The sequence below is a fragment of the Sylvia atricapilla genome, chromosome 18, assembly GCF_009819655.1.
Source record: "Sylvia atricapilla isolate bSylAtr1 chromosome 18, bSylAtr1.pri, whole genome shotgun sequence".
Taxonomy (NCBI): Eukaryota; Metazoa; Chordata; class Aves; order Passeriformes; family Sylviidae; genus Sylvia; species Sylvia atricapilla.
In genome coordinates, this window is record NC_089157.1 from 2,893,286 (window position 1) to 2,905,309 (window position 12,024).

General features: G+C 60.0%; 1 protein-coding gene across 2 annotated transcripts; it reads left to right on the forward strand.

Annotated features, from left to right (window-relative positions):
- Positions 1-1,774: 1,774 nt before the first annotated feature.
- On the forward strand, positions 1,775-6,795 carry UBALD2 (UBA like domain containing 2). Of its 2 annotated transcripts, XM_066332038.1 has the most exons (3): positions 1,775-1,986; positions 2,581-2,643; positions 5,623-6,795. In XM_066332038.1, exons 1-3 carry the CDS (start codon positions 1,867-1,869, stop codon positions 5,941-5,943), a joined length of 504 nt encoding a protein of 167 aa, XP_066188135.1. In that variant the 5' UTR covers positions 1,775-1,866; the 3' UTR covers positions 5,944-6,795. The 2 variants fall into 2 exon arrangements, with proteins under 2 accessions (XP_066188135.1, XP_066188137.1); XM_066332040.1 differs by lacking the exon at positions 2,581-2,643.
- The last annotated feature ends 5,229 nt before the right edge of the window (positions 6,796-12,024 follow it).

Here is a 12,024-nt window from a genome sequence, read left to right on the forward strand (position 1 = left end):
CCCCGCCAGCAGTGGCAATGGCTGGGCTGGGGGTGACCCTTCATTGGTGGCTGCTGAGGCCTCCCCAGCTCCGTGGAAAGGTGCTGGGGACCCACCCCCAGGAATGACCCCCCGGCTCCCAGTGCGGTGTCAGGGCAGCACATCTGCAAGAGCATCTCAGCACGGAGAGGTGACGGCAATCCCTGCCCCCCAAAAGGGTTCATTTTGAAGAACTCACAGACCTGCTGACTTCTCCAAATGTCACCAACACTACTTGGTCACAGCTTTGGGTGCCAAGGGCCCGTGAGCTGCACTCCCATGGGTGTCCCAGGCAGGCACTAGTGAGTGCTCCCAACTCAAAGCCGTGCTGTGCACAAGAGTGGGTGGCTTTGGCAAGCAGGAGGTTCTGAGATCTCACCAGGGCTGTGTGCAGGATGCAGGTGGGTCTCAGATCCCTGCGTCTGGAGTTGCTCCCATCACACCTCCACCTGGCTCAAGGCTGGTTTTGCTCCAAGAAGACAAAGCTATAAAAATCTTACTGGGCAAGCAGGACCCTCCATCCCCATCGCTGAATCCCAGGGATTGGATCCCCCTGATTATCCCAAGAGGATATCCAGCCTGGGCAAGCACACATGGCCACTGCTGGACCTCACCTCCATGGGACCACCAGGGCTTTGCAGAAGCCCCACAGAGGCCCTCACTGCTAGGGGCAACCAGTTGTAGATGCAGCTTCAGATTTCCATCCCTCTGCCTCCTCATTCCCTCTCCTTTGGCCAGCTGGTCACCACTGCCACATCCAAACCTCCAATGGCTCTGCCCAGATCAGCCGATTTTCACATCAGGCATTTGTAAAGTCCCTTGATTTGTTCAGGGTTTAAACGCCAATTTTCCCTTTTTAATCAAAACACTTCAAGGCACAAATTGCACTTGGGTCCCCAAATGTGGTGCGGAGGAAGCACACCAGGGTAGAGTTCATCCTTGCAGGCTGACATCAGGATTTTAACCATAAACAAAAAATTCCAATTCTCCCCCCACCCCTGCAACCTGGGAGCTGCCCTGAGCCCCATAGCCTTTACATGGGTCGGGCATGGGGATGAAGAGGATAGGTCCCTGCTCCTGCCCCTGGCATCTGGTTAGGGTCCATTCCCAGATGGGAGGGCGGCGCTGGGAGAGCCTTGCCGAGGGAGTCAGGGGGTAAGAGGGGGAACCCCCGGAGGGGGCAAGAGGGTCCCCAAGAAGGAGGAGACGGGGTGCTGGGAGAGTTTTGCTGAGGGAAGAGAGGAGCCTTGCGAAGGGAATGAGGGAGCGTGGCTGGGGAGCCAAGGCACGGGGTTACGTTGCAGCCCCCGCAGGAGTGGGCCCCCAGCAGGGGCATCCAGAGAAGGGCAGAGTCCCCCATCTCTGTGAAAGCCCCATGGCCCCCTCTCCATGAACCTCGTTAACTAAAGCCCCTCTCAATATTCCCCCCCTTAACAGCTGCTCTCAATGGACGCCCCCCACACTGAACCCTCTCAATGGGCCCCTCCCGCGCCTCCTCAATGAACCTCCTCAATGAACGTGACGTCACCAACGCCTCACGATAAAACCCCCACGCAGCCAATCAGCGGCCGGTCCTCTCCTTCCCCCTCCGCTTGGCCCCGCCTCCGCGATCCCCAACCAATCGCGACGCCGTCTGCAGCCAAAACACAGGCGCCGGCCAATGGGGAGGCGCCGGGGCAGCTGGAAGGTTCGAAGCCTGTGGTGGGCGGGGCGCGGGGCGCGGCGGTGGCCAATCAGCGCGCGGGGGCGGGGCCGGCGGCGCCCCCCGCTCCCCCCGGTGAAGCGCGGCGGGCGCGGCGGGCGCGGGGCGCTCCGGGCGGTGCGGGCCGGGGCCGGGGCCGCCCCGCCATGTCCGTGAACATGGAAGAGCTGCGGCACCAGGTGATGATCAACCAGTTCGTGCTGGCGGCGGGCTGCGCCGCCGACCAGGCCAAGCAGCTGCTGCAGGCGGCACACTGGCAGTTCGAGGTACGGGACGGGACGGGCCGCGCCGGCACACGGATCGGGATAAACCCGCACGCGAAGCGGGACGCCGCAGATCCCGATCCGCACGCCCGCCGCCCGCCTGCCCGCAGAGCCGCGGGGCGGAAGGCGGTGGGGGCGGGGGCAGGCCTGTGCGGCCCCGGCCCACCGACACGCGTGGCCGGGTTTTGGGGGGTCCTGTCCGCCCCCCCCCGGCACCCACCCCGGGGTGGGGGGAATCGGCCCCGGGCTCCGCCGGGTCTATTTATACCCGGGCCGTAACCCGAGCTGCGGCCCAGCGCCCCGGCCCCTCCCTCGCGCTCCGATCTGGGGCTGGGGGTGCCGCTGGGAGCGGGGCGGGGGTGGAAACACGGCGTTTGGGGTGTCCCCTTGGCGTGGGGAGCCCCTGGGCGAGCAGGGGACACGATCCCCGGTGGGTCGGGTGAAGGGCAGCCCCTAGGCCCGGCGGGGTTGGGGCACCCCGGGCTGTCCCAGGGGGGTGGGAGCGAGCGGGGGGCTGCGGGGTGAGCTTCGGGGGACCCGTGTTTTCCCTCCCCCTTTGTCTCGGGTGGGCTGGAGCTGACAGCCTTGTCCCCACAGACAGCCCTCAGCGCCTTCTTCCAGGAGACCAACATTCCCAGCAGCCACCACCCCCCCCAGATGGTAAGTGGGACCCCAGCCCCTCCCTCACCCCTGCAGCACCCCATCCCCTCCCCAACGCCCCCAGCCCCAAAAACACCTTTAAACCCTTCCCAGCACCAACCAATCCCGCATCCCCCCCCATCCCTGCAAACACCACCCACCCCACGACCCCCCAGACAAGGCCCCCGCCCATCCCAGGCCCCCCGAGCCCCCCGAGGCGGTGCAGCCCCCAGCCCTGGGAGCTGTCAGCTCCCTGCCAGCCATATTGCTGGGCGCCCGCAGGAACACGCAGCCGGAGAATGTAAACACGAGCTAAAATGTCTGCCAGGAAATAGTTTGTCTCGGCGAGCATCGCGCTGCAACTTGGGCTCCCCGGGCCGGGGGACCACGGCTGGCCCCCCTTTCCCCCCACTGCACTTGACCTTGGCCGAGGGCACATCCCCTCGGCCAAAGGGAGGAAGTTATTTTCCCTCCGGGTGTTTTGTTTTGTGTTTCTTGAAGGGTTTTCTTTCTTGTTTTGCCTCTTCCGCCCCCCCCATGCTCCAGTGTTGAGGGAACTAAATGGTGCCGCGCGTGGGGGAAGGAGCGCATCTGCCTTTAGCCGAATTTTCCCCCTTTTCTCGTTTCATGGGGTATCACCACCCGGCCCGGCACTGCCGACAGCAAGCGCTCTGTTTCCCTCGGAGAAAATCGTTTTGTCAGCCAGCTCCCACTAAAAACCTCTTTTATTGCAATTCCTCCCCACGGCGCACGTTTATGTGCTGCCCCGGGGAGGTCGCAGAGGGTCTTGTGCTGGAAAAGCCGCGTTCCCGCAGGGAGAGGGGCCGGGGCAGCCGCTGGAGGATCCAGTCCTTACTGCTTCCACCCCCAGAGCCAGAGCGGGGCAGTTCCTGTCGGGCGGCCGCTGGAAGTGGGGTGGATGCAAAGCAGGGCTGGTGAAACCCATCCCAGCCCCATCCCTGTGCAGGGATCCAGCAGCCACTCCAGCCGTGACAAGCACCTCATTCCCCCCCAGCACAGGGGATCTGGAGCCACTCGGTTCTCCCTCTCCCCAGCAACATTTTTGTAACACCGTGTGCTCCACGTGGTGTTAAAATACCTTTTACCTCTTCCCCAGATACTCGTGTTTCGGGGAATATTTTTTAATGTTTCCCTCCCCCTTGGCAGCATCCTGATTTGTGCAGTTTGAAGTGCCCCACACGGCTGAGGGCAGGCGTGAGATGAGTTTGGTGCTTGCAGTTTCTATTTCTTTTGCAAGCGTCAGGGAACAAAGCTGCGAGCGCGGCTGTGGTTTGATATGGGGGGGCTCGTCCCTGTCACCCCCACTCCCTGGGGGGCTCCCCACACTCCCCAAGCCCCCACAGATTCCAGGCTGTGGGGCCAGGACTCACCAGAGCTGTTTGGGGTGTCAGTGACTGACCCTCTGACAGCCAAGTGCTCTCCTCAAGATATATTGGAGGAGGAGAAAGGCAACAATTACATGGAAATTCTTATTTTTTAATTAATATTTCAAATTATCTGGCAAACGTCACCCCAGAATCTCAGAGCTGTGTCCAGCATCATTCCAGGTCTGGATGTGGTGGTGGTGGTTTTTTTCAAAACAGCAAATTTAAGAGTGTTGGTGTTCGTTATTTTGGTGGTTTTTTGGTTCTTTTTTTTTTTTTTTTCAACAAGTATCTTTTCAGATACTGCCAAACTTATAGGTTAATTTAAAAACCAAAAGCTGGATTAGCACCACTTCAAGCTGAGCTCTGAAATGAGTTCTGTGGAGGAATATCCCTGGTTAACTATGAACCTGTTCAGTGCCAGCCAGGCCGTGATTGCTTTTTTGGAGTGTCCCAGCTCCACAGGCTGATGGGAGGCAGCTGCTGCTTTCCCCAGGCTGGAGGAGCACCCCAACTTGAGGGGTCTGGGCCCCCCAGCAAGAGTTTGGCTGCTGCTCCCTTGATCCCAGCATCACTAAGGGTGGCTGGGATGGGGATGAGGAGGAAACTGTAAGAGTGATTTAGATGTTGGCCTGTGCTGGGGAGCAGCAGGGGCTGCTGAGCACCAGCCAGGGCTGAATCTTGGGATAAGCCCCAGGAAGGGGGAGATCATGCAGCTATTCCCCACCAGAAACATCTCAGTCCCCCATTGCTAAAGGTAGTAGACACACTGTCCAAGTCCCTTAACTCTGCTCAAAGGCCCCACAGGCATCCATCAGGACTGGCTCCAGGAGGGCAAGAAGGATTTGGGATGGATTTAACCTAGAGGGGTGGAGTCTGCCTGTGCACAGATCACCCCGGTGTCCCAGTGCATCCCCCTGCCCACAAGCCCTTCCCTGTGTGTGCAGCCTCATGGGGATTTGCATACCCACCCCTATCCCCCTTCTACCACCTCCCCAATTCTCAGTTCAGCCAGTTGTTTGCTGATTTGGGGTCCCTGTACCAGCCCTTGAGCCTCAGTGCAGAGCTGGGTCCTCCCTTGTGGATTTTTCCTCTGCTGGAAAAAGGGACAGATCCATCACTGTCCAGTTGCTAAATTTAGCTGGGTACCAAGAAGGCAGGGGCTGTACCAGGAACTGGGGGGACCTTGCTTGCCTTTTGCTCTCTCTGCCATAATGGGGTGTGAAGGGGAAGAGGTCGAGGAAACTGGGTGAAAGGGAATCCTTTGGGGCCAGGTAGGACCCCAGTACCCTCCCTACCCACCCTACTAGGACCCCTTTGCATCAACCCTGTCTGTGCTGCTCCCCAAACCCGCCTCATCCATGGGCCTTGAGTATCTGGGATGGCCCCAAATGTCCTTCCCAGACTGGCTGGAGCCTCTCCCCAGGCATTCCACACCTTTGGGGGAGCCACCCAGCGCCTTGGGGGCCGCACCAGCCCATGGACGTGGGGAGTTGGCAGGTGTGGGATACAGGCAGGATGCTCAGCGGCGGGTCTGGCTGTTGTGGGCGGGTTGGGAGCCCCAAAACCCCCCCGTGTGAATCAGCTGACAGCCCCGTTCTCCTGTGCCCCGCAGATGTGCACCCCCAGCAACACGCCGGCCACGCCGCCCAACTTCCCGGACGCGCTGGCCATGTTCTCCAAGCTGCGCACCTCGGAGAGCCTGCAGAGCAGCAACAGCCCCATCACCTCCATGGCCTGCTCCCCCCCGGGCAGCTTCAGCCCCTTCTGGGCCTCCTCTCCCCCCAGCCACCAGCCCGCCTGGCTGCCCCCGTCCTCGCCCACCACCCACGGCCTCCACCACCACCTGCACCACCCGCAGCCCTCCTGGCCGCCCACCCCGCCGCCCCCGGCCCCCCCACAGAAAGCCGTGGCCACCATGGATGGTCAGAGATAAGGCTGGGGCTGGCGGAGGGCTGGGGGGGTCAGGGGGGGCCGGGCCGGGGCGTTGGGAGCAGGGGCTCGCCGAGAAACGCACTGGAATAATTTTCTAGGTTTTATTATTATTTTTAAGTGGGGGGGAGGGGGAGCACATGCTGCCAGGGAGGGCATTGACCCGTGAGAGCCTCTGGCTGCTCTCTACTCCCCTCCCCTTTTTTAAGAAAAATATATAACTATAATATATAAATATATCTAATGTATATAAATCCAGAGAAAAGGAGCAGCAGCGTGGAGGCAGCTGCTGGGTGTCTGGGAGGTTTTCCCTATGGCTCTGTCCCCACCCAGCATCTCTACATCAGGGCAGGAGAGGGAAGAGGACGACAGGAATAACAAAAATAAATGGATGGAGGTGGCTGTTGGCACTCCAGATCGTGGCCACATGGACACGGAGCCACTGGACACCCTCCCCAGCTCTGGCTTCCCTGGGCACTTGTTGCAGTGCCCAGAGCAAATGCAGCTCTCTGGCTCCTGAAATTCAGCCCGGCTTCTTGCACAGACTCCCCCTGGACTTGCCCCCAACCCCGTCCTCCCTCCCTCAGCACCTCCAGGGCTTGGGGGTTTATCAAAGTGATGTCCCTCTGTCCCTGTGACCGCCCTACATGGCGCTTCTCCAGGCAGGGGGGAGCTGAGGGTTTTTTAGTTTTCAAATCAATGTTGCTTAAAAAAAAAACAAACAGAAAAAACAAACCAAAAAAAAAAAAAAAAAAAAAGAAAAGAAAAAAGACTCAGCAAAAAAAAAAAAAAAGGTTGAAGGTTTTTTATTAATTTAAAAAAATAATAAAAATTTAAAAAAAAATCACTTTTTTAACACCAGCTGTCCCTGCCTTTTCTCTCTGCTGGGAGGGTGTCCCTGGCAGGGCACTGAAAATGGGGGTGATTCCCCTATGAGGCAGTGTCACCAGTGGGGACTGAGTCTGTTCCCTGCCTCCACAAGCCACCACTGCTGTCCCCAAGTAGGGGGGTCAGAGGGCAGGGAAGACCCAGGGCCATGGGGGTGCTGTGCCAGCACAGCGAGGAGCCCCCATGTGCCAGGGGGTGCAGGCAACACCCCTGTCTGTCTGTCTGTCCCCTCAGAATCTCACAGCGTGCAAAACCCCCCAGCCCCCAGCCCCATCACCCACCCAGTGATGAGCCCCCCTGGCCTCAGCACTGCAGGGACCCTTGGGGAGGGGACAATATCCTCTGAGTGTCCCCCTCTGCAGAAAGGTCCCCAGCCAGAGGATATGGGAGCTCACTGGGCCCGTGGCCACTCCATTCACACAACAAACAGCAGGGGTAAAACCCCAAAACCAAGAGCACAGCAGCTCTGGAAATGCCAGGAGAGACAGGGAGGCTCAAGGCACAGTCCAAAGCTTCTTGCAGGGGTGGTGAGGTTCCCCAGGATGGCACAGACTCCAAGGAGAAAAGGCAAAATTCCTCATCTGGGGTTACTTGCCCCAAAGGACACCCGAGGCTGGGGGTTTTGGGACTGGGGGTGTGTTCAGGGGGTGCAGAGGTGTTTGTAAGGTGTGTCTGGATCCTGGGGGCAGCAAAAGGGGCAGGGGGATGATCAGCACCAGAGAGGTGACCCCAGCTGGGCCATATGCTCCAAATTGGTCCCAAAAGTGTTTGTTTTTAAGCCACTCAAACCCAACCAGGAGTGCAGGATGGTTCTTTGTGGGCTCTGCTCTGGTGCCCAGTGGTTTGCTCAGAATGTTCCCAGTTATCCTACAGGAGGTGGCACAGGGGGGATCCCACATCCTGCTGTGTCCACCAAAGCAGCTTTTGAGTACCTGGTTTTCCCCTGAAAAACCAAACCCACCGGGGGGAACATTGCAGGGGGAACTCCCTGGGAACTAAGATGCCTGTGGAGTACAGTGGAGCAGAGACGGATGGAGGCTGTCCCTGTGGGGGGAAGGTTTGGGGACATCCACCAGGAGGGGTTCCACAGGGCAGCCCCCAGGGGATGTCCCCCATAAGCTCTGGGTTCCCTTCAGCTTCCTCTGGGGTTCCCCTCAGAGTTTCTCAGCCTCCCACTCACCCGAGAGGTGCCTCCAGCTCTGTGTCCCCCAGAGGAAGTGTCATTGCCTGTGTGTAGAGGGGACATCCCCAGCTCCGCGCACACACAGCCGTGTGTCCCCAGCTGTGACACTCCTCAGTGCCCGTGTGCTGCTCCAGGGATCGGGGGTTCCCTGCCTTGTGACCCGACTTGTGTTTGGTCTCAGCACACCCTGGAGCCCCCTCCCATCCACGGCGAGGGGTTGGCGGCACGGGGGGGCCGGGGAGAAGCAGCCCCAAGCCTTGGGGACGTGTCCCTCTCCTGCGGCTGTGGTGTGTTGGTCGGAGGTGGGAAGCAGAAGGGTGTCTGCCTTCAATCAGCGGCAGCACTGCGACAGGGACGAGGAGGTGACAGAGGGAGTTTCTTCGCTTGGAGATGAGGAAGGCAGCTCAGCTCATCCCGGGGCATAAACGACAGGAAACCAACGGCCTGGGGTGGGATCTGCTTTTGGCATCAAACTGTTCTGCTGCTGCCTTTCCCACTGAGGTCCCTAATTCCCCCTTCTCCAGCAGCAAACGAGCTCCTCCTGCTGCTGCTGCTTCCCTTTCGGGCCACAGGCTCACCTGGCACGGCACCGGGGCTGACCCCGACAGACCCCGGCAGGGCTTCCACAGGGGCTGTTCTCAGGATCTCCCGTCCTTACGCACGAAGGGAAGATCCCGCTGCAGTCAGGAGGCACAGGCTCTGTCACCCTTTATTTCTGCGGGCTGGTGTCCCGCGGTGAGTCCGTCCCCGGGGCAGTCCGGCCGCGGTACACGAGTCCGTCCGTGCCCACCAGCTCGATGACGCCGGGCTGGAAGGAAGGGATGGGCTGGCTGCCACACCTGGCTGCACCCAGCATCCCCAAACAACTCCGCCCACCCAGCTCCTCCTGGGGAAACTGAGGCATGGATCCTCCCCCAGATGTTCGGCTTCGCTCTCCCAGCCCCGGTGTCCCCTGTTTGTATCCCCACCTTCTCCATCCCTACCTTGTTGGGGTCTGGAAGGAGAGGCTCCAGGGGCTGCGTGGGGCAGATGCTGGTGTGTTTGCCCCCACAGTACATCGGTGATCTGCGGGAATAGCCCTCGAGTATCTGCTCCCTGTGGGACAGAGCACAGGGATGCTCAGTGCCCAGCGCCGTTGGCACCCTGTGCTTCAACCTCCTATGCCAGGGAGGGCTTCAGGGGTGCTCCCCGTCCTCCAGCTGCTGCAGGAGACTCCTGCCCACCCAGCCCTGCAGGATCTGCCCTTTCCCCACAGCCCCAAGAGCTGCCCATGGCCGGGACAGGTCCTGGTGCCCTTTGCAGGGGTCACCAGGAGGCAGGAGCAGGGCTGTCCCAGCTCCAGGGCTTGATTTTGGGAACTCCTTTCACAGGAGGCACCAGGATCCCACCAAACCTGAGCTCAGGCTTGACATGAAGCTTCAGGGCTTGACAGGACAGCATGGAGGGCTGTAAAACAAGCCCAGCTGACCCTCTGCACTTCCTCTCTGCCTAGGCACCTCTGGCCCCTTCCACCCCACCCAGGGAAGAGCTGTCCTTGCTGGGACACTGCTCCCTTAGGCCCCAGGGGCCAGGGATGTGTCCCCATGTCCCTACCTTTGCTCCTGTGTTTTGGACTTCTTGGTAGCACGAGGCAGGCGCCCGGAGAGGCCGGGGGATGGCGGTGGCGTGGACAGGATGACCTCAGAGTGTCTGGGAAGGGTGACAGGGGCCACGGGTGGGTGACAGGGGCCAGATGAGCCACCCCTGACATGGCAGGGCACTGCCAGCACCCGTCTGCCCCTGTCTCACCCCCGATGCACCAGTGCTGGTGCCACTTACCGGCCAGCCAACTGTGCAAGCTGGTCACAAGGTGAGTACTCAGAAGAGGGCACCTTTAGGAGCATCCTAAAATGGAGAAAAGGGCTGGGCAGGCTCCTGGGGACACAGCCCTGACTATGCAGGCAGAGCCAAGTGCTGGGCACAGCACTGCAGGGAGTTTTTCAGGGGAATCGTGGGTTGCTGAGTCTGGATTCTCCACCACCACCACAGCACAGTCCAACCCACTGGCTGCTTATAAAATAAAGGGAGAAATGGGCTATTTGTGCACTCCCACCTGGGACAAAGCTCCAGCTCATATTAGACAGTGGGGGATCCACAGAGGGAAGCTCCCAAAACCCACTGCTATGGGAATTTCTCCCAGGGGCAACCCAGTCCTATGAGAACTGGGGCTGGCGGCAAGGTCAAAGAGGGGGGTTCCTGTACCCTTTGCTGGGATGGGATGCTCCCAGCCTGGGACACTCTCACCTTGGTCCCACTGGCACCTCCAAAATGTGGTGGCTGCTTGTGGCTGCCCAGGACACACAGGGATGGGAGGTGGAGGGCACAGGCTCCCACACCTGCCATCCCAACCAGCCCTCACACCTGTGTCCTTGCTTGATCAGCACCCAGGACCTCCCTGTGCCCTCCCAGGAGGACATGTCATGACCCAGCTCTGGCACCACGTGTCCCAGCCCTGCCAGGGGACAAGCCACTGTCCCCCACACTTGTCACAAAAGCCTTTGCACCTACAGTCCATCTTCAGCTGGGAGTGGCTCTGTTCTGGAGCTGCCTTCTCCGTGTGCCTCCTTGGATGTCGGGAGCCTAGTGCCAGTGGGAGGAAATCATCATCAGCATCCCCATGGTTCCACCAGGGAATAAATGGATCCAATGGCAGGGCACCACAAGGGCCCAGCAGGAGGGAACAAGGCCAGTGCTGTCCCTAAAGCCATTGCTGTCCCTACGACACTCACTTGCTAGTCCCAGCCACACTCTCAGGTGGGATCGAGGGGGTCTGGGACCCTGGTCGGCCTGGTACTGACTGTCCCCGCTGGCCTGGGAGGTGGGTGCCAGGGGCTCCTGGATGCATTCTCGAGGCGGTGAAGCTGCCACTTGGAGTCCTTCTCTGCATGTGGGGAGGAGCCTGAGCAAGAAAAGCACAGCTTCAGCCCCAGCTCTTGTCCCCAAAACTCCACCCTGTTCCATCAAGGAATCCCCCCGTGCTACTGTGAGCTTGGTCTTGAACCAGCTTGGTCTACACCAGACCGTAGTGTAAGGGCAGCAAGATGGGGGTGCAGACCCCAAAGGAGGGGGTGTCTCAGGGGGGCACCCAAGGGACTGGGAAGAGCCTCTACCTTGGAGATGCTCATCTTCATCTCTCCATCCTTGATCTGTCCCATGTCATTCTCTTCCATGTCACTCTGTCCTGTGTCTCTTGATCGCACATTCCATCCCTTGCCCTTCTGTCCCCTGCCAATCTGTCTCGCGTTCCATCCCGTGCTCTTCCGTCCCATGTCACTCTCTCCCAAGTCATTTTCCATGGAGGAGACTGAGTGGCTGCTGGCTGCCTCTGGCAAATCCTTCTCTTTGCCCTGTGTCTTGGCGCTGGGGGACAGAGGGCTGGTGGGCCGGGGGTCCCCGTGTCTTGATATGGGTGTCCTTTCCAGGAGGGTAACTGGAAGAAGAAACCAGAGGGAGCTCCCCAGAGCCAGGAGAGCCTGGGGCAAAGCCCAGCAGTCTGCAGGCCCTCTGCCCAGCCTGCTGTGCCCTCACACCCTCCAGTCCCTCCCCAGATGTGTCCAGTGGTACTTTCGTTGCCGATGACAATCAGTCCTGGGTCATCCCACGAGCGTGTGGACCCGTGACCGTCCTTCAGCCAGCCTTCGCCCTGGTCCTTCATGGCAGACTGGGAAGGAGAGCATGAGATGGCTGCCATAACAGGCTGCATTCAGGGTCTCCAAGACAGCCTCCCAACCCAGCTCTTCCTGGGGAAACTGAGGCACAGATCCCCGCATGATGCTCAGCATCACCCTCCCAGCCTCTGTTCCCTCTCAGCATCTCTTGATGCTGAACAGCCTCAGCTCTGTCAGCCTTTCCCCAGGACAGGGATGGTGCCGTCCCCTGATCATCTTTGTGTCCCTCCACGGGACCCGCTCCAGGAGCCCAGAACTGGACCCTGCTCCAGGGGAGGCCTCGCCAGGGCTGAGCAGAGGGGCAGCA

Coding starts and splice junctions, on each gene's coding strand:
- UBALD2 (XM_066332038.1), top strand. CDS start 1,867: ATGTCCGTGAACATGGAAGAGCTGCGGCACCAGGTGATGATCAACCAG. Junction 1,987..2,580: donor CGGCACACTGGCAGTTCGAG/GTACGGGACGGG, acceptor TTGTCCCCACAG/ACAGCCCTCAGCGCCTTCTT. Junction 2,644..5,622: donor GCCACCACCCCCCCCAGATG/GTAAGTGGGACC, acceptor TGTGCCCCGCAG/ATGTGCACCCCCAGCAACAC.